This window comes from Phyllostomus discolor, chromosome 9 (genome assembly GCF_004126475.2).
Source record: "Phyllostomus discolor isolate MPI-MPIP mPhyDis1 chromosome 9, mPhyDis1.pri.v3, whole genome shotgun sequence".
Classification (NCBI taxonomy): domain Eukaryota; kingdom Metazoa; phylum Chordata; class Mammalia; order Chiroptera; family Phyllostomidae; genus Phyllostomus; species Phyllostomus discolor.
Window position 1 is genome coordinate 98,005,723 of NC_040911.2, and position 20,603 is coordinate 98,026,325.

General features: G+C 47.4%; 1 protein-coding gene across 3 annotated transcripts in view; it reads left to right on the forward strand.

Moving 5' to 3' along the window:
• The window catches only part of PTPN1 (protein tyrosine phosphatase non-receptor type 1), a 58,796-nt gene that overhangs the window by 23,969 nt on the left and 14,224 nt on the right, over positions 1-20,603 (forward strand). For 2 of the 3 annotated variants that reach the window (XM_036009964.1, XM_028524948.2), the window contains exons 2-3: positions 16,100-16,190; positions 19,165-19,265. In XM_036009964.1, the coding sequence (XP_035865857.1) occupies positions 16,100-16,190; positions 19,165-19,265 (192 nt within the window). Of the gene's footprint in view, positions 1-13,600; positions 13,607-14,538; positions 14,545-16,099; positions 16,191-19,164; positions 19,266-20,603 lie in introns of those variants that run through there. The other variant, XM_036009965.1, reaches the window with a different exon arrangement.

Below are 20,603 nucleotides of genomic sequence, written 5' to 3' on the forward strand. Positions count from 1 at the left end.
AGTAATGAAGTCAGCTGCTACCGTGGGCACCGCACAACGGCATTGTGGTCCATGACGGTCGGCCCCCGGGTTTGTCTTAGCTGTCGTCCGAGGGAGCGGCTGTCTGTGCCCATTTTGCTGCCCCTGTCACTCTGCTTATTTTTATGGAGCAGTTCGGGGTGGGTTAAAAACTATGCCACGGCTGCCACCGTGTCTCCAGAGCCATAACGCCAGAGCAACCTCTCAGAAACATACCCGGCTATATTATTACCCTGCTTTTAAAAAATCGAGTCTTAAGACTCCTTATGAAAACTTTCAAACATATGGAAGTATAGAAATTAACACATCGAGTCCCTGTATATCCACCACCCGGCTGCAATAATTATTAAACCCATGGCCCCTTTTCTTTCACTTGTGCCCCTCCCCGTGAACCTCTCCTAGCTCTGATTTGTTCTGAAGTAAACCCTGGCATCATAACACATACTTTATTAAAAAAAGAAATACTTTTTGAACACTGGGATCAGAGGAACCAGAACCACCTCGACTTTGGACTCGGGAAGGAGAAGACATGATCCCATCAAGGGTCTGCACTGAGGAGCCCGTCAGCCTGGAAGGGCATCCCGAGTACAGCCTGTTGGGAGCCGATCATCATGCCAGTCTCTGTGGCGCAAGGAGCTAGGAAGACAGCCCTTGCCGATCCTGCCTGAGTATTTGCAGCAGAGAGAGAGCCCCAGGGTGCTTGGGTTTGAGGGTGCTTTGTACCGCGCCGAGGCTGTCCTCCGCCTGGCGCGGGGGCTCCCAGTACAGACCTTCCAGGTATCCCAGCCGTTGGCCCGCGCCTGCCCCAGAGTGCAGGGAGGACACGGGGAGCCGGGACTCCATCACAGATGGCACGCAGTCTTCTCCGGGAATGTGCCACATCAGAAAACGGTGCAGCCTGCAGGAGTAGGGAGGAAGAGGCACTTTCTGCCAACAAACGTTTCTGTCATACTCAGCCATTTCCTGGGTATCATTTCCGGAAATGACTCGTTTCTGGAAAAATCATCCATGAGCTTTCTACTGAGGAGGTCAGAGAGAGAAGACAGAGTTCTCAAAGTTAGTTGGGTCATTGGTATTTTCTTATGTAGTCAGTCATTATTTTGTTTTCTTTTTAGCTTTTTTTTAAAGATTTATTTATTTTTCAAGAGAGGGAAGGGAGGGAGAAAGAGAAGGAAAGAAACATTGATGTATGAGAGACATCAGTCACTTGTCTCTTGCGAGAGCCCCCAGCTGGGGACTGGGCCCGCAACCCAGGCACGTGCCCTGACTGGGAATTAAACCAGCGACCTTTTTGTTTGCAGGCCGGTGCTCAATCCACTGAGCCACACCAGCCAGGGCTACTTTGTTTTCCACTGTCATTCTCATGCTGTTTCTGTTTTCTTATCCTAGATTCATAGCTCTCACATCAGTCCTTTCTGACCTGCTAACACACTCATTCAGTAAATCTGCACTGAGGGCCCTCTGTCTGCAGGAATTACGCTGCGCTGGTGAACAGGCTAGACCTGGCGAGTGTCTGCTCCTTTGAGCTGGGGAAGCTCACATAGCACCTCTTCCGGAAAGGCCTGTGCAGCCCTGTTAAGTAGAGACGAGAAGTCTAGAAAGTGTCATGTGTATCCTGCATACCCATAGGAGTCTAGCACACAGACATGGGTCGCAGGCCGCTGCAGCGAGGGGTGGGTCCAGTCTCTCCTTCCCGGTCCTTCGTGTGAAGGCAAGGGCTTGGAGACTAACACAGGCAGCAGGCTTCTGAGGTCGCTGCAGTGGAGAATGGCCATCCCTTCTTCACCCCCGTCCTTGTTGCTGAGCTTCCTTTCAAGCAACAGTGCCGGGACAGGTCGGGCAGAACAGCGTGGGCATAGCTGCATAGTTCACTGCCTCCCGTGGATGCCGACCAAGGTCTGCAAAGGGAGGCGACTGGTCAGCAATGCCATGAAGATTTCTCTTTTTTCTGTACCAGATGTGGCTGCTCCACAGTTACTCCTGAGTTCGCTGCTCTCGTTTTCACTAGCTGACCTCCACGCCTTCCCCTCTTCCTGTAGAACAGCTGTCCCCTGCGATCAGTACTTTCTACTCGACAGTGTTTGTTGTGGCTGCTGGTGGCCCTCCCCCGGCAAGTGGAAACTCGCTGAGGACAGGGAGCACGAGGACCTGCCCCGTCAACACCTGGCCCTACTTGAAATGCAAGGACAAAAACTAGCAGCCTGTACAATGATATATTGCACTGTTGATTCTGAAGGTGATTTTCAAAACTTGACTTGAGCATCTCAGAATGGAAGAATTTGCTTTAAAGAATATACTTGGGTGGTAAAACCACCCAATTACCTTTAAAAGAACTTTACAGATTTGGCTCTTTAACTCTTCTGTCCTGTAATGAATGTATCTCAGCGAAATGCTACACTGTTTACTGTGAGTAATCTTGTGAAAATTGCTTTTTAGCACAGTAAGAAAACAAACTTCTCATAGTGATTTAATTTTAGTTTATGTAGTGCCGATACATGAAAATGTCATTAGATTTAGCATTTCTAAAATTCTTTGTGTTTAGGCTTTGTGGGGCAAATCGTAATTATTGCTCCATTTAGTCCTTGGGATTTATTTTCCTCCAGCCCAACTTAGATGTCATCATTTTATGGGCTTTGGGAGGAAGAATGTCTAGCTAATTGTAGTATCTTTAAAGATTGTCATCTCTGCACCAACTTCAGTTATTATGTGATAATAGTGACCCTGCCCCCCGCCCAGTCAAGTCTGTATCTGGCAATATGTGTTGTATGGATTTGGGTTCCTAGGTTTGATGTGGCGTTGAGATACTGAGCAAACCCTCTTGAGGAAGGATTTGGCATGTCAGCCTTCAAAAGCTTCTAAAAATTGATTATATATTATTAGCAAAGGGTTACTGCCTCCTTCTACCCTATAGGAAATAAACGTATTTTTATGCATTCAGCTCTAAGAAGGCAGGTGACCAAAAGATCGTGCAGCTGTTGCCAAGACTGGAGAGGAGGAAGAGATGGGACCTTTGAAAAAAGATCCCGCCTCACTAAGTATGTTGAGGAGGTGGGACATGTGCTGATTTAATGTGTTGAGCTACTGCTGCTTTATGCTGGGTGTAATTTGAAGTCGCTACTCTGAAAGTTGTTTTTTAATTAAATATACTTGGTGAAAAGAATTTGCTTCCAGTGAAGTTAGAAAGTTAGAAATCAGGTGACTGACGAGGAGAAAACTGCATTTTTTGTTTGTGTGTCTGTTTTAGCAGATCTGCTTATGAACACAGTGGACAGAAATAATGATGTTTCGATTTGTCCTTGTGTCCGACATGTCGTGGTGCTCAGTACCCACAGTAACACGCACCAGCTAAACAAACATGGGGGGTTATCCCAGGGCCACCCTGTCCTTCTCCTTGCAGAAGAACGAAGTAACAGTGTTCGTTTTAATTTCAGAAATACTATTGTGGGTTTTTTAAATTCTCTGTATTTTCATCTCTTGTGTTCTCTTTGATCCTTAACTTGCTAGATAGCTGCAAAGAATGCATCTAGCCTACATTATCTTCTGGGGGAAAAAAAAAACAAAAAAAACCTCTACCTAACTGCAGTGGTTCAGTTATTTCTGAAAAATAGTAACTTATTCATTCTGAAATTCGAGTGATCAGATGCAGCTGCGTTTCGTCACTATGTGCACATGGGGGAGGAGGAGGAGGAGGAGGAGCTCTCTGTGATGTACCAGCTGAGCTGCTGTGACGTGCAGACACAGAGACCACGCTGGGCAGAGGGCACTGTCAGCCGACTGAACCAGCACAACGTGAGACTGAAAGGCAATAAATGGGCATAGTTGAAAATTGCAGAAAAAAATTAAGTCCAGATGGATTAAGATGAAATGTTTTTAAAAAGCGAGGACGAATACCAAGGAGAAACACTTTCTGTTAGAAGCAATAAAGGAAATTGCAAAGGAAAAAGGTCAATAGGTTTGAATACATAAATATTTAAAACTCCTTTAAAACTTTTTATTGCCCAGATAGCTCATATGTGCTGTAGAAAAAAATGGAAAACAGTGGAAAATAAAAGTCACTCACAATCCTGCCGGTTAGCAGCAGCAGCTCCGTTGTCGCTGTATTGACAGTTTTATGGCCGTCCCCCCACACTTGAATTTCCCACACGCCGGGTTTTTCTGATGAACAAACAGGTAGATTGGACAAGCGGTTTCCAGCATGGACAGAGAATCGATGGCTTTAAAATATGCAAAGCGCTTACATGAGTAGGGAAGACACACTCTGGAAGGTGGGCAGGCCCAGCGCGGAGAGAGACAAACCACACATGTGCACCGTCCCGCAGACACCGGGCGCGAACCGACGACGGTAGACGTGCTTGTTAAAGCTGTGCTCACGGTGCACATGGCCGCTGTTAGCGGGGCAGGTATGTCGTGTGTCGCCTGTACATTTTATTTCAACATTTTAAGGCATAATTAAGATACAAATTAAAATGTGCAGAAAATATTTTTCTTCTTGAGTTAAACTTTCAAGAATAATGTAGGAAAATGTATTTTTGAACTTGGGATGGACAAATGTTTCTTAAACAAGCTACTCCAAAAATAGCCAGCAGTAAAGGACAAGACAGGTAAGTTGAACTACATTAAAATTAAAAGCATAAGAAGACACCATTAGTCCACAGAAGTAGTCCCAAATTCCTCCCACCCCTGTCTCCCTGCTGCTCTGAGTGTGATTCATCAGGAGGCAGAGAATCCCTTTGGAATTTGTGCCTGGCCGCAGGACTTGCTGTGGCCAGCAGAGTGTTGGCCATCATGACAGAGCAGAGGCATCAGAAAGGATGTGCACCGTGGGCCCCTACCCCCACTTGCTGCTCCTGAGAATTCTGCAGTTGCTGCCATGTGAACGAGCTTGGCCTTGCCTATTGGATGATGAGCACCGTGTGGCCTGATCGCTGCCATCACCCTTGTCAGTAGCCAGCCAGGCATCAGGCATGTGAGTGAGCCCCTGGGGCTACCCAGCTGACCACAAGTGCATGTCAGAGCCCAGCCAGTGTCACGTGAAACAGATTAGCCAGCCCAGCGAAGCCCAGCCCACGTAGCCAACCTCTGGAACCACGAACTCGTTAGCAAGTTGTGAGAAGCCTCTGTGTTTTGTGGCGGTTTGATACACAGCAAAAGGCAGCTGATACCGAGAAAGATATTTGCACTGCATATGACCACCAAAGGACTGGCGTTTGGAATAAATAAGGAACACTGCATAGCATTTAGAAAAAGAGACACAACCTAATAGGGAAAAAAAAATTGGACAAAGCCTACACATGATATGATTTCAACTGCAGATAACATTTCTGGAAAGGGCAAAGCTGTGGAGATGAACAAGATCGGGGCTTGGGGGAGAGGAGGAGAGATGAACTACAGGAGGATTTGGGATGGTGAAGTATTCTGTGTGATATTGGAGTGGTGAACACGTGTCGTTACACGAGCGTCAGAACGCACAGTTTCTGCAGCGCCGAGGACGGACCTGCCTCTGAAGCGCTGTAAGGGCTCCCGCAGCCGTAGTGGCGTCTCGCTCCAGTGCTGCCCCTTGTTCCGATGTCTTGTGAGCAGTTGTGACACGTGCCACTCAGTGGCGTTTCAGTGCTGGTGTTCTAAGCTACCTTGAAAAAACTACATTAGAGTGGCAGCAAAGTCATTCCCACGATGCCACTTTCTCCTGCCTCATTCAGATATGCTTTCTTGAGTAGGAAGTTCAAGTGACACTGAGAATTGCATGAGCTCTTGGTGGAAAAAAACAGCCGCAGGCTGTGGACTCAAATGGGGTTTTGTCTCTTGTAACCTCATGGCTTGGCGTGGTAAATAGTAAGCATTCGCTAAACTGATGATGTTAGTTTTTGTCAGGAAGTCTTCTCTCACCAAACTGGCCCAAAGAGATTTTTCTCCTGAAGCCCCACAGTTTTTAAGTCCTTGCTGTTTCTTTAGCAATACCCTAAACTAGCTTTATGTCAGTAGTGCTGCATCTCACTCATGGGTCGAGATCTAAAAAAAGGTGAGAAATCTGTGTAGACCAGATTATTCTTAATTTGCCCATAATGGATGGTGTATGTCATTTTATGCGTGCCGCCTGACCCCATTCTTAGGGCACATTTCAGTGCGAGGATCCTTGATTTAACCCGCAGGAAGAAGCAAGAAGAAAGGTGCGGGCACAGGTCCGCATGGGGGCTTTTGAACTATGCATTCTGCCTTTTCTAGAGCGACCGGGTCCTGGTGTGGGGAGGGGGCGTAGGAAGAGTACCCACGTGCTCAGGGCTTCACTTCGTCTGTTCTACAGTTACTCCTCTGTAACCTCGGCGTCTCGTCAGGGGTGTGTTTGTGAGTTACCTGTGACCGCGCCGAGCCCAGAACCTGGCATCCCAGCTGGCCTTTCACACCGGAACGCAAAGTGGCGGGACTTGTGCCTCTCATTCGTCTTCATATTCTCAGTGCCTGCCCCATAGTTCACGCACAGCATATCCAGCGTGGGGTGAGAGGGGGTTTAGTTGTCCGTCTGGAAAATAATACGACAATTAATAAGTAATCCTACAAGAATAAACTGTTTCACATACACCTGTAAACCTGCTTTTGCCACACCTGGGGTTTGGATGAACTGAAGGGACTCCTACATTGAATCTAAACCTTGCTCCCTTAACCCCCACATGCGGGGCTCTTTGGAAAGCCATGTGGAAGGGCTCGGTCACCTGCTTCTTCCCTTCCCCAAACTGTCATTTTATTTTCGTGGTCTCACTGAGGAACTGTCACTTCGTGCTTTGGGGCATCGGTCATGTTTTCCTTCTTCACCCCTAATCCCCCAAACGGTGTGACAGAAAAGTCCCTTACATTTAGAAAGTATTTAGGAAACTCATTGATTAGTACTAATAATGCAAAAGTCCATTCTTTGGTTATGGTAACACAATCTTGTTCTGCTTTTAGAATTTTAAAGAAATTCTTAACCAGATCTGGTTTCACTTTGACATTGTGTTTTCCTGCCATTTCACTCTGGCTTACGCACAGAGGCATCACACCAGTTTGAGAGCTAGGATTCTCGGTCATTTCGGAGCAGGGATGGCACACGGGTGCGTAGGGTGCCTCCCTGTGACCACCGAGCTTAGGGAAACCAGCCGTGGAGAGAGGAAGCTGGCGGTCGGCGGTCCGACTCCCTGGAAAGGAAGGTGTGACCGCTCACTTCCAGATGCCTGCCAGCCGCTCGTGTCCTTAGTCAGCTGCGCCCCCCAGGGCCTGAGACACTCGGCCGTCCTTATGGAAAGCAGAAGGTGAACGGAACAGAAGTGAAAGTACATTCAGTTTTTTAGACACTTCTCTTACAGGAATAGTTTTGTGAGTTCCGTGGTTCTCAGCATTTAAACAGATACTGGTTCCAATACGTTTTATTGACATCAATTACTGTAAGTCTGATTCATTTTCTACCTATTGATTTTTGCCCAAGGTGAAATTCATGACATTAAACAGAGAACATAAGTGATTTAAAAAAAACAGATACTATTAAGGACTGTAAAAATAAGGTTTAAAGTCAGTGACATACTTGAAAAAGCAATTTTATACCTCTTTGTTAACAGTTCGGTTGCAAACCAGAGTTGTTAAAAATTAAGTAAAGGACGATGTTAAAGCTCTGTTAAGCCGCCAAAAGATACTGTAATTTATTTTGAAGATTCTTTGTCCTTACGATTGTGCGGCTCTGCCCGCACCCTAGCACGTCTGGGCTGACTGTGGGCTTTGGGGTGCGCGCCAGGGCCTCGCTGGGCGCTGCCCCTCCTCATTTCCTCCCTCTCCATGCGGACCCCTCTGTGCCGTCTCTCAGTTACTCGTTCTTTAACTGTTCAGTGTCGTGTGTGCCTTCTCTGGTGAGGATTACTTTTTAAATTTCAGTGACTATCAATTTCATTTCCAAAATCTTATTCGTTTTTTCCTATCCACTTATTCTGGTTGTATTTCTCCCTGTTTTTGTTCATAACATTTTTTTACACATGGTTCCTTTATCCCTGATTTTAAATATACTTACGTATTTTTAAAGTGCCTGACGGGCCATACAATAAATTTCACGTGGGAGTAGGTTTATTGTTCTAGCTGTTGTGTTGGATATCTTTTTGAGAACTAGTTATCTTCTGGCTTTTTGGCTCAAAATGGTCTGGTTCTTGCAGATCATTTTGAGTAGGAGGCCTTTTGTTTCCTTTTCATTTGTTCTTGTTCTATTTTTGAGCCTAGCTCTGTGCCGTTGTGCTTTTCTCCATGTTTAACGGACCATTGCTCTGTGTTCGGAGCAGGGGGTGGACATCAGAGCATGAGGCCAGCCCCACCATCTGCACCAGATGCGCCCCGTGCCAGCTCCGTGCGGGGGGTTTCATACCTCCCGTTTCTGCGCTCATCCTCTCATTTGTGGGGAATTCATAAAGCAATTCGATTATGCTTTTTCCATGTCGTTTTCCAAATGTGCATAATTGTCCTGCTTAGTGATTTGTAACTCCATTATCTCTTAACCTGGGCCCAGAGCAGTGTACACGAAGACCCAACACTCCCCCAGGCTCTGGCAGGGACAATTACTGCACATCCCGCTGCCTGTGAACGCTGGCGGCTTTTGTTCCTCCCTCCCCCCTCTCTCTGTGTCTCGTCGCTACCACGGAAGGTTCTTAGGTGCTTGGCTTACTTTCCAGCATTTTAAAAAATTCACTACATAATCATTTAAAATTTTAAGCCAAAACCAGGTTGGTATTGGTTAACTAAATTTTAAGTATTTTTCTTTATTATCTAAGCTTTGCAATTTATCTTAAAATTTAACAATATTGAGTATGCATCTTGCATATTGCAATATAATAAAAATATTTTTTCTATGGTTTTAGTAGTAAATTATACCATTCCATTAATTTTCATATATAAAGGATACAGCATTGCTTTCAACTTTGAAAGACATTTCACCTCTAACTTTGGTTATTTGTACAGTTCTCATTTGTTAATACAGAAATTTTATGTTCTCGTTTATAATGAGACTTATGATTAACAAGTTTTCTTCAACACGTTATTTGGAAGATCCGGTTTCTAAAAGTTTACACCAGCGCCGCCTCCCCCATCTCTATATATATCTCCCCATTCAGTGGCGACTTCTGCTCGAGTTCCAGGAAATGCACCCCGTGTGTGTTCATGACTGCATTTTAAATTACTGCCTTTACTGTGCTTCTGCATTTCCCTTCGGCCGAGCTACCTCTGTCCATTTCTGAGAGCCAGCAGCTTCCAGAAAGTACTAGGTAACAGCTCAGACAATCAAATTAGGGAACCATTTGCGAAATGGGGTGAGGGGCGCAGAGGAGATGCTCAGGGTGTTAAGGGACTTGGGCGTTCGCCACAGGCCTAATGAATAAAAGGTGTCGCCGGAATTTTTTCTTCCTTGAGACTTAAAACATATCACTGTCCGAACTATTTAAAAATAACTCTTTCTTCTTTGAGGCCATGTTGTAGTATCTTGGTGCTGTCTTATCAGGGGGCTGTGTGGCCCATTTATAAAGCAGAATAATAATATTTGTTATTATTGTTCCAGTAACTTCCATTTTGTAGCGAGTAATTGTAACAAGAAAATAGGATTGGACCAGACATTTGCTTAAATGTGTTCCCTTTCAGGAACATTTCTGTTTCCTAAAATGAAGCAGGTTGGTAATAGAATTAAGGACCCAGAGCTTTGAGAGCCTTGAGAACCATTCATTAATTCAGTCAGCAAAATTACGTCGAGCACTTACTCGGGGCGTGGGTGTGAGCTAGGAGGGGTTGGGAGGTGAGAGTCCAGACCCTTCTTATTGGATTCCCACGCTGAAGGGGTGCGGTGTGCTCTCTCTACCTCATCCTGTGTCAGAATTTTAAAGTGAATTATGCATTTCACCGCAGAACGAATGCAGGACGTTCGGCCAGCCGTGAGACTGAAGAGAAGGTCTTGAAACCAAAACTGCTCTGCTGACCCCACTGACGCACTTACTGGAAACATGGAAATATTTCCGCAGGGCTGCACTGGCTTTTATGCCTCTGTGTTTTCTAGAGAAACAGAAATCTCGGGTCAGAAATGGACAGCTTTTCACCTGTTTGACTTTTTGCCTAATTGGGTTTGGGAGGTATTTGAATAATGGATAATGAGCTTTCCGGAACAAATACAGAAATTAATTCACTCTGGGCATGAGTTCATTCTGTTACCAGAACTCTGTCGTGAGCACGTTATCCCCTTGTGTTAGATCGCTGCCCTCCCACCCCCGACATGCCGACGCGCACTGGAATGGCTCTCCAATCGCTCTTCGTTTTTACTTAGGGGATGGTTCTGGGAACCTGTTCCGTGGCGAGTTTATTATTTCCCTTTTTGGCTTGGCTCCTAAACTTACGCAGCACTCAACTTCTCTTCAGCAGCTTTAAGGCTTTTTTTTTTTTTTTTTAATTTTAGTTTGTGGAAATTTTACATACTTGGTGGGCTAGTTATTCTTAGATCAGTGCGATGAAAGATCTAATAGGGACATTTTATGCTTGTGGAGGAAGTGAGCAATCTCCTTTTCCTGGAGCTATTGGACAGCTAAGCCTACCTTTGATAGTTTTAGAATATAGAAATCTTGTTTTGCTGTTATTCTGTATAAAATATTACGGCATTGTAGTTTACTTACTTTATTCTAAACCACTATTGGTAATTACCTTTATATATATTTTTAAGATTTTTAAAATTTATTTTCAGAGAGAGAAGAAGGGAGGGAGAAAGAGAGGGAGAGAAACATCAACTGGTTGCCTCTTGCTCACCCCCAGATGGGGACCCGGCCCGCAACCCAGGCGCGTGCCCTGACCGGGAATCAGCGCCAGCCTCCCAGGTTAGAGGCCGGTGCTCAGTCCTGACTGGTGAGCCACAGTAAGGACTGCGGTAATTACCTTTAATTTTAAAGATAGTTTATCATTCCTCAATCTTAAGACTATCATTCTAGCTTTTTTTTTTTTAACTAAATGAAAGTAAGTACTTGCATTCAGAGCCAGCATGTATATCCCATAGGCCATTCTAAAATAGAGACACACTGAAATGGGTATGTTTTATTATTTGTAAATTATACCTTAGAGTTGATTAGAAAAATTTACTGAACTACATACTTAATATGTGTGCATTTTACTCTGAGTATACCTCAATTTTAAAATCTGTATTTAAAAAACTATTGTGTAAACACCTCTTAATTTTTCCCTTTATTTAAATGACTTACAAAGTTTTACTTTCTCTCTCTCTCCAGCACCAAAAAAGTGCATGTTAATAATCCTTTGGCCGAATTGAATCACTTGCACACTACTTTGGGTATTTGCGTGCTTGTTTACTTAGTATGTGGTAGTGTATCCATATTAGTAATTATTTCTTCCGTCGTTACCCAGCCACACCAGCTGGACTGACAGATTCACAAGGCAGAATTTGTGTCTATCGCTGAATGCTTCCAAGTAACATGTAGAACAACATGCTTAAGACTGATTTTCATTCCTTAAAGTTGTGTCCTGTGTCCTGTGGCATTTCCCTGAAAGCTTAATCTCATCTATAAAAGATGTGATGTATATGTTATTATAGATTAATGTATTTAATCTCAGTAGGTTTATAATCTATCATCACGCTTTTAAATTATTGGCTTATCTGTAGCATGAGTAAAAAACTCCTCCCAGCCATTTTGTAGGTTTTTAAGTAAGTAGAATAGTGGGATGTGGACATTTTTAAAACCTTTTGATCCAAGTTAAATACGCACATGGCCGAAGAGGTACGACAGCACCAGGACAGGTCCATGATAAGATCCAGGTACCGGCTGGCCCCCCCACCCCCAGGCCCTTCCCCAGTCTCTTCTCCCCGCGGGACCATCTTTGACTCTTGAGCTCCCGGTGCTAGCTCATGTGCATCCACATCTCCGAGGAACGTGTTTGAATCACTGATTTAGGCCTTTGTCAGAGTAAATTTTCGTAAACAGCCACCTCCCGCTTTTCCTCCCCTTTGCTTCCCCTCACCAGGCTCCGACACGGTGCACCGTCCAGTGAAACCAGCGCTGCTCTGTTCTTCGCCTGTGGCGGTCCCTCGGAGTGTTGCGCCGTGGTGCTTCCTTCTGGGAAATTTTGCTGCAGTTAATAACTGCCTTGTGCTTTTCGTTTGCATTAGTTTTCTTTTTTTCTACCCATTGCTAATTCTTCCCAGACCTTCTGGTAGCCTCAGAACAGTTTTCCACAAGGTCACTTAGAGCTGCGTATTAGAAACACAACGCAACCCTTATACGAGGTCTGTCCAGAAGGTATCCAGCCGTGCAGTATGAAAAATAGAGACACTTAGTGAACACGGTACAAAATACAAGAAACGTGCACAGGACAATGATGCCTCAGCCCCCTTCAAGGCAGGCACCTTGGGACCTCTCACAGTTCCCTCATTCACCATCAACTTCCCCGTTGTATTTTCCTGAACCTCGTTGAAGGTCTGAAATCTCTTCCCATTTTAGTTTTGGGAAAAGCCAGGAGTCATGGGGCGCCAAATCTGGGCTGTAAAGAGGCTGAGTCACCTGCGTGATTTGATGATATTTGATGCCAAAAAACTGCACGAGATGTGATGCATGAACAGGCGTGTTGTCCTGATGAAGCAGCCAGTCACCAGTTGCCCAGAGCTGCAGCCTTCTGAATCATCTGAGTGGTTTCCGCAGAGGAAGGTTCAAGCTTAATGCAAAATCGGATGCAGATTTGTTGCTCTGCTTACTCAGTCATCTTGAATGTGATGGCCACACAGTACACATGCTCACTCAACAGTGTCTACGGCCCCCACTGACTAGTACAGTGAAGGCGTCATTGTTCATACCTGTGCATTCCAGTCCGCTCTCCTTGGCTGCCAGGTTACATCAATATTGCTCAAACCATTTTCGTTATATTAACAATGGCTGAATTTTTTTCCAGACAGACCTTGTACATAATCTTACCTTTTCTAGTAGTCACCATGAAAAAGTTTAAAAGAAGCAAATGAAGTTAATGTATTTGACTTAACCCAATATGTTCAACATGTCATTTCTTTTTTTTTTTTTTTAAAGATTTTGTTTATTTATTTTTAGAGAGGGAAGGGAGGGAGAGAGAGAGAGACATCAATGTGTGGTTGCTGGGGGCCATGGCCTGCAACCCAGGCATGTACCCTGACTGGGAATCGAACCTTGCGACACTTTGGTTCGCAGCCCGCACTCAATCCACTGAGCTACGCCAGCCAGGTTTTTTGTTTTTTGTTTTTTAAACATTTTTTTTTTTTTTTAGGAAAGGGGAAGAGAGGGAGAGAAACATCAATGTGTGGCTGCCTCTCACACCCCTGCACTGGGGACCTGGCCTGCAACCCAGGCATGTGCCCTAACTGAGAATCGAACCTGTGGCCCTTTGGTTTGCAGGCTGGTGCTCAATCCACTGAGCCTCACCAACCAGGGCTCGACATGTCATTTCAACAAATAATATTTAAAATGCCTGAGACATTTTACTTCCTTTTTTTAGCACTAAGTCGTCAGCACCCGGTGTGCGTTTCCTACTTTTTGCAGCCTCTCTGTTCAGCCTGGCCATGCCCCCAGCACTGTCGGCGGCCGTTGTGGGACTAGTGGCTGCTGTACTGCGCAGGGCGCATCCGGGCGACCGGCTGGTTCAGCATCCCCTGCAGACCCCATTCTCCTCCTCTCCGGCGCCACTGGGCCCGGGGCCTGCCACAGGCAGCTGAATCATCGTGAGGCTCCCTTTGCTTTTCTTCTCGATGGGATTCCCTCTCCGTAGACTTCAGGTCTTTCCCTCACTTCTCTCTGGTCCTTTAGGTCACAGTTGTACATGGACATGGTGTTGATACATCTGTCTCTGAGTTTTAATCTGGCCTGCGCGCCTCCGAGGTCTGCACGTGGGCGCTGCCCTGGGTTCTCCTCCTTCCACGGTTCCTGAGTAGATTTCCTTCGCCTTTGCTCTTATGTCAGATTTGTTTCCCCTGTAAATCTTACGTCTTTCTGTTGGATTTATCTCCCCTCAGGTAGGAAGCACGCTCCAGTGGACTGCTGGGCGGTGAGATGTTCTCCCTGTCCTTTCTCCCTTGATTATTGGGGCATATATCGAATTCTAGGCTAGAAATCATTTTTCTTCAGAATTTTGAAGGCATTGCTCCATTGTGGTCTAGCTTTCAGTGTTCTCCTGGCAAAGTCAGAAGCCATTGTGATCACCTTGCCCTTTGAAGGTCATCTGTCTGTTTCTTCCTGGAAACTGACAGGGCTCTCTTCGCAGGATGCTGGGATGACGAGTCAGTGCGCCCCGGTGCGGGCCTGCTCTTATCAGCATGGTGCGCGTCAGTGGGTCTGGGAGATTCTCTCGAACTGTTTTTTGATGTTTTCTTTTTTGTGTGTTTTGTTTTGCCTACTTTTCTATTGTGGTTGCTTTTTTATTTGTTTGACTTTACTTTCTGAGTATATCGAAAGTAAAACTTCTTCTGTCTTTATCTTCTGACTCTTTAATGAAGCTTATCATTTTTGCTATCTCGTTTTTAAGTTCCAGGTGACATTTTTGTTTATTTCATGTAACATCCTGTTCCTAATTCATGGATACAATATCTTATCTTTCTGAGTATATTATCTTTTCTTATCTTTCTTAGTACATTAGTATATATATTTAAAGCTTTCTTTTCTCTGCGGTTTATTAAAGCAGGGCTTTTTCCTATTATTTTTTCCTTCTAAGTCTCCTTCACACTAGAGGCTGTCCTCGTGCACCTGTCACGGCAGCTGTGCTCGCACGACGACGAGCTGGAGCTTGCAAGGCCACTCGGGGGCTCTGAGCAGGTGGGGGAGGCTTGTTGGCGCTGTTCCGGCCCCCAGGCCTTCAGGGGGGTGTCTGTTGCACACCGTGGGGATGGTATCCTTTGGTCTTTACTCTTCTGTAACCTAGAGAGCACTCTGCCTCCTGATACACGTTTTCCAGAAAATCTCCAGATCTCTGCAGACTCCTGAGGTAGCGGTCTCTGGGCGGCGGGAGGGGAAGCAGGGGTTGGAGATGCTGCTCCTTTAGGACAGCTCCACCCTTGACAGACTCCCCTGCAGTGAGTCCCACCCCCTTTCCAGAGGCAGCCCCAGCTGAGCCTTCGGAGGGTTCTGCGGTGGAAACCAGGGTGGTTCTCTGCTTTCCCCGCTGCTGCCCTGTGAGGCCTGCCTGCTCCTAATCGGTCTGATTTCCAGCTTTCAGAATTCTGCGCTGTTTGCCTCTCCCCTGTTCTCCCTTTGTGGGGTTTTTTTTTTTTAATTGTAAAATATACATAATGAAATTTACCATTATAACCATTTTTAGGTGTACAGTTTAGTGGCATTAAGTGCGTTCACATTGTTGTGTGGGTTTGTCTTTTAATAATAAAATACAAATTAAAAAGGAAAGGTTTTTGAATGCGATTATGGCAGTGTCTTAGTGGGGAATGATTGGACGTGTGTCGTCAGCCCGGTGGGAGGCGTGAGGCAGGTACTTCTTTCTGCCATTCGGATGTCATGGGATTTGTTTACCGTCTCCTAGGACAGCAGTCGGATAGGTTACCGGCATACAGTTCCTTTTATCTTCTCTTAATAACAAACAGCACCTTTGTAAAAGTTACAGGTGGAACTTGCAGGCCTGACGTTCAAGGCTCTCCGAGGCCTGGCCTACCCACCTGTGTGCTCTAGCCGTCTGCCATTCAGCCGCACCGGCCCACTCACTCCCTGTTCCTTGCACTAGATGTGAACTTCAGCCTTGTGCCTTTGCTAGCTGGGTGTTCCCGTGTGGGGTCCCCCCGCAACCCGCACACACACCTTCTGTCTCCTTGCCCTCTTCCCCGTGCGTCCAGCTCCCGGCCCCGCGCCACTTCCTCGTACGCCAGGCACGGGGCTGTTCCTCTTCTCTTTTCCTCTCGTGACCTTGCACATGCCTCTGAGTCGTCACCTTGAGTTTCCCACACGGCCTGGCTCCCTTTGATGTCTGCTTCTGCACTGGGTCTCCCTCGGCACCTGGCACGTCGCCCACACTCGGTTCAATGTCTGGATGAATTCCTGATGCCAGCAATTTCAAAAGAGAACTCTTTATCCTTCTCTCGTAGGATATCCGACACAAAGCCAGTGACTTCCCGTGCAGAGTGGCCAAGCTTCCCAAGAACAAAAACCGAAACAGGTACAGAGATGTCAGCCCCTGTAAGTATTCACATCACCGTTACCAGCCTCCCTGTTTCTCTTGTGGGTTCTTCTCAACTGCAGGGCCTCCCGGGCGAGACTCCTTTTGCCCTGGGGTTTGGTAATAAAGCAACAGCAGTGAGGGTTTATGACTTGATTGTTTCCTATAACAAAGACATTAGAGACTTATAGTAACAGTTCATTTTTCCACCATTGTAGAAGGGTCAGGTTTCAGTTTCTGGAAAATGCAGCTAAGTTCAGAGCACTTTTTTTAGCTTTGACTATTTTTCTGATGAATCATTTTCCTACCAGCTGAAGCAGAGCAGAGCCGGCATAATATAACCTTTTCTGGGTGACTCAGCAGCGGTATTCTTAGACCCCGAACCTTGCATTGAAGTGTAAGGGTGCCCTGTGCCCTGTGCAGGCATTCAGGGGTGGGAGCTGCTCGCCCCTCCGTGAAAGACTCGAGGCAGCTCTGCGTGTCCGGTGCCCTCCGCCCTGCCGCCAGCATGTTTCCAGCTCTTTCCTGCCGTGAGTCCTCGGTCTGCCCGCTGGCCCCTCGCAGCTTCCTCTGCCTCCTGCGCACTTGGCTCTTGGTCTGCGGATAACCTTGAAAGTAAATAAGTAAACACGTCAAAGTGTGTGTGAAGCAAGACGTGCTGGAACTGAGTAAAGAGCGTGAACCTCGCCATCTCCTGTCGGCCACCGAAGCCTCCGGGGCTCACCGCCGGGGTTTTTAGACCCTGCTGGTCAGTGCTGGCCGTGGCTGCCCACACCCCCTGCGGCGGTCTCCTCTGCCGGGGGGCGGACCCTGTGGGCCGTCCCCCAGACGCGCACTTCCTGCACGCGCCCTGGAGCGCACTGCCCGCCTGCCCGTGGGCGGTGGCTCTCGGTGCCCTCTGCGGGAGAGCCGGCAGTGCCTCCCGCCCTGAACTGCACAGCCCGGGTTCTTGGGCGGGGAGTGGAGGCGGACCCAGACTGGTACAGAGCGGTCTGCCTCTGACCGCTGCCACGCCGCCTGCCCAGGTCTGCGCCCCGGCCGCCACTTAAGCTCGGCGCCTTTGGGCACGTGGGTGTCCTCTGACCGCCGGTAAAGCAGTAGTCACGCCGATCCTGCTGGATTGTGTGAAGGTGAAACAGAGTGACGTCAGCCGTGGAGCTCGTCGGTAACTGAATGGAGGCACGTGCCAGCAACTTCTGGAGTGCCGTGCTAGCCCACCGGGTGACAGATGGCCGCGCACCAACCCCTGCGGCTCTCGAGGCAGCACGTCGAGGCCGTGGCACGGCAGAGGGTCTGCGCTTCCAGAAGGACTGCCCGGGGTTCCGCTGCGGGGTGCTGGCCGGCGCCCTGAGCGCGGAGCAACTGCGTGCATCTCTCAGCGGTGCCGGGAGACGCCGTGCTCTCCAGCTGTGCTGGACTTGCTCGGGGTTAGTCGACAGTGTGCTCAGTGGGTCTCGTCTGCATCTGTGATCCGTGCTCATCCGAATGATTCATGAGCCAGTTTTACGGAGGAAAAAAGTGTCTAAAACATTCTTCCAGGGAAACATTCCGAAACATTTCTACCTGCAGTCTCACTTCTCACATTTTTTCCTGTTTCCCTACCTCCACTCCCCAGTAGAAGAAGTGATGTGCATTTAAGGTTATAGGGGAACTGGGGAAAGGGTCAAGGTGGAAGGGATCTTGTTATCTTCCACTTGGCCAGTGGAAGCCCCGGCGCCCCGAAGAGGAGCTCTGCCCGAGGCCGCCCAGCGCCGTGTGAACCCGCCCACACGCACTGGTAGCAGTGCCACTCACGTAATATTGTCGAGATCTTTTATCTGCATGATCCACGTACATGTCACCAAAGCGTTTCAGTTTGTATTAACCCTCCACGGTGAGAAACCCTGTTCCAAATACTGGCTAATTTTCAAAGACATCTCTTGGGAATTCTTAGAGCAAAAAGCCCCAAACCACGGATCCCTGCTAACTTTCCCTGTCCTATAGGCGTGGGGAGAAGGTACCGCTCACGGGTGGTCGCCTCAGTTCTTCACCCTTTGCCTTGTACCAGGAGTAGTGGTGCGCGTCTGCCCTCGTGAGCTGCACTGGCAGGGTCGGGAAAGCGGCCCTGGGGAGCCGCGGTTTCTGTGGCACAGTCATGGCCAAAGGGGAAAGAGTGGCTCTGTGTTTTCACCAGCCTGGGCAGAGCTTCCAAATGAGACTTTATTTTTAAAAACTCTTCTGCCAGTTCCATTGAATACAGTTTCAGTGTTTTGGATTCAAAGTTACCTTTTTCAGGTAAACTGTCTTTTAAATGTTTTTGATCGTGACAGAGTCTGACTTTGAAAGATTTAGAATCATTTAAGAATGTTATGCTTGAACTTTAAAAAATAACCTTGTGTAAACAAATTCAGGCTGTGACTTTTCACACTGTTGTATACTTAGGTCGTTTAATCTTTAAACCTTTAGATGCAGGTTAAGTTGAGGTGTGCTTGGAAATCCTCCCTATAAAAGTACATATACACCGGGGGGGGGGGGGGCAACAGTAGACGTACAGTTTGAGTACACGAAACAGAGTTTATTCCTGTATTATTTATTAATTATTACGTTGTTTTCCATATGAACAACTGTAAACCTACCTTTGCCCCACCCTGTAGTGGGCATCAGAAAACAGATCTCCTGAGGTCCCCTCCCCAGCCTGCCTAGTTGTGAGGACAGCAGGAAGTGAACGGGAAGGTCCGGCCTGAGAACAGCTCTCCCGGATGGGACACGGTCCACGTTTTAGTGCGGGTTGTCTCACTGCTGTTCAGCATTAGGTTTCGGACACTCCAGACACCTTGCTGAAAGTACGAGCTGTCCCCGTACCGATGCCGGACCCCGGGTTATAAAGCACAGCCTCGGCCCCTGTGAATGCCCTTGGCGCCCCCACCCGCCGCCTTTGCTGTCCCCGGGGGTGCATCGCCTGTGCGGACACTTGGGTCGCCCAGGACTAAATCTGCGTGCCGGTTTGCTTTGCAGTTGACCACAGTCGGATTAAACTACATCAGGAAGATAATGACTACATCAATGCTAGTTTGATAAAAATGGAAGAAGCGCAAAGAAGTTACATTCTTACTCAGGTAAACCCAGGATCGTCTGAATTTTTCTTTTTTAATGTTCCCATCAGCTTGTGGCATCTTTATGCAAAGAATCAGAAAAGTAGTTTAATAATTGATCTTCCTGTGAAACATTTACTGGTATATGACCCCAAAACAATGGGTATCTGGGAATGGGGATAAAGGAATTTCTTTTTGATTAATTTTCTCAAGTCTTAATCTGTTACCTATGATGTGGTCTAAACTTAAGTCTAAGTTTCTTTCTTTTTGTTTTCTAATTCCATATAACCCATGGCTTTGGGCTATAGGGTGAGTTTGAACATCAGAATTCCGCCTAATATTTGGAAAGTAGAATGATGCTGAGCCAGAAAGCTGTGTGAACAAAGGGCTGCTTTGGGCCGTGGAGCTGGAGGAGGGCGTATGCGCTGTGGCCCTTCTTCTCTGCCCCTTTTTGTCCCGTCCCTGTGCCCCTTGTCCATAACCAAGTCGGCCTGGACGCTTCCCGGTCGGTGCAGAGGGTCAGCCACGCAGTGTCCACCTCTGCGAGGCTGTGGAGTAAGTTCTCGGTGTGTGAGTAGGGGACAGGCCTTTACCCAGCACCTCTGGGGCGGTTGGGGAGGGCTGGGCTGGGGTGATACGGAGGGAAGCCCCTGGTGGTGGCAAGCTGGTGAGCAGAGGTTGAGGCAAAAGGGGTTTCTTGGGAACTTGTCTTTGTAGAAGAAGTCAAGTCTTACACCCTGAGTTCAGCCGTTCAACTCTGGTGTGGGGTTACAAAGCCCAAGGCAAAGACTGGTAGGGTGTATCAAGTCAGATGGAGCAAGGAGATCACCATGGGAAGATCTGCGCCCTTCCCTCTCACCCCCACGCCCTGGCAGTTACTTGGCACGCCTGGGGCTCTTTTGTTGGGGGGCACCGTGGACATACCCAGCTGCGGACATGGTCCCCCTCTGCCCTGGAGTTCACAAAAGGGACAGAAGCAGCCTGAACCCAAAAGTTGCACCTCTAGGTGTTAGGACTAAAACATTTTCCAAGCCACAAAACCCTGCCCACTTTTTATTTTCATTTTCATTATTCAACTAATACAAGTCTTCTTAAAAACCAGAGGTACAGAAATGTAAAGAGCAATGCTACCTCCTGCTCCCACAGGAAGTGTTGGCTAAGTCTGGCGTGTACCCTGTCAGATCTTATGTGGCATTTAACCCCTCAGACCCATTCTAAACGGGGGTGGGGTCCTCGTGCCCAGGTCAGAGGATGAAAGGCTCAGGTGGCCAGCCAGGAGGCCGCGTGAGTCCTGTCTTCCGGGAGCCCCTTTCCTGTTATTGGGAGGAAGATTGCACATGTAACCCTGCTGTCTGAGCCCCG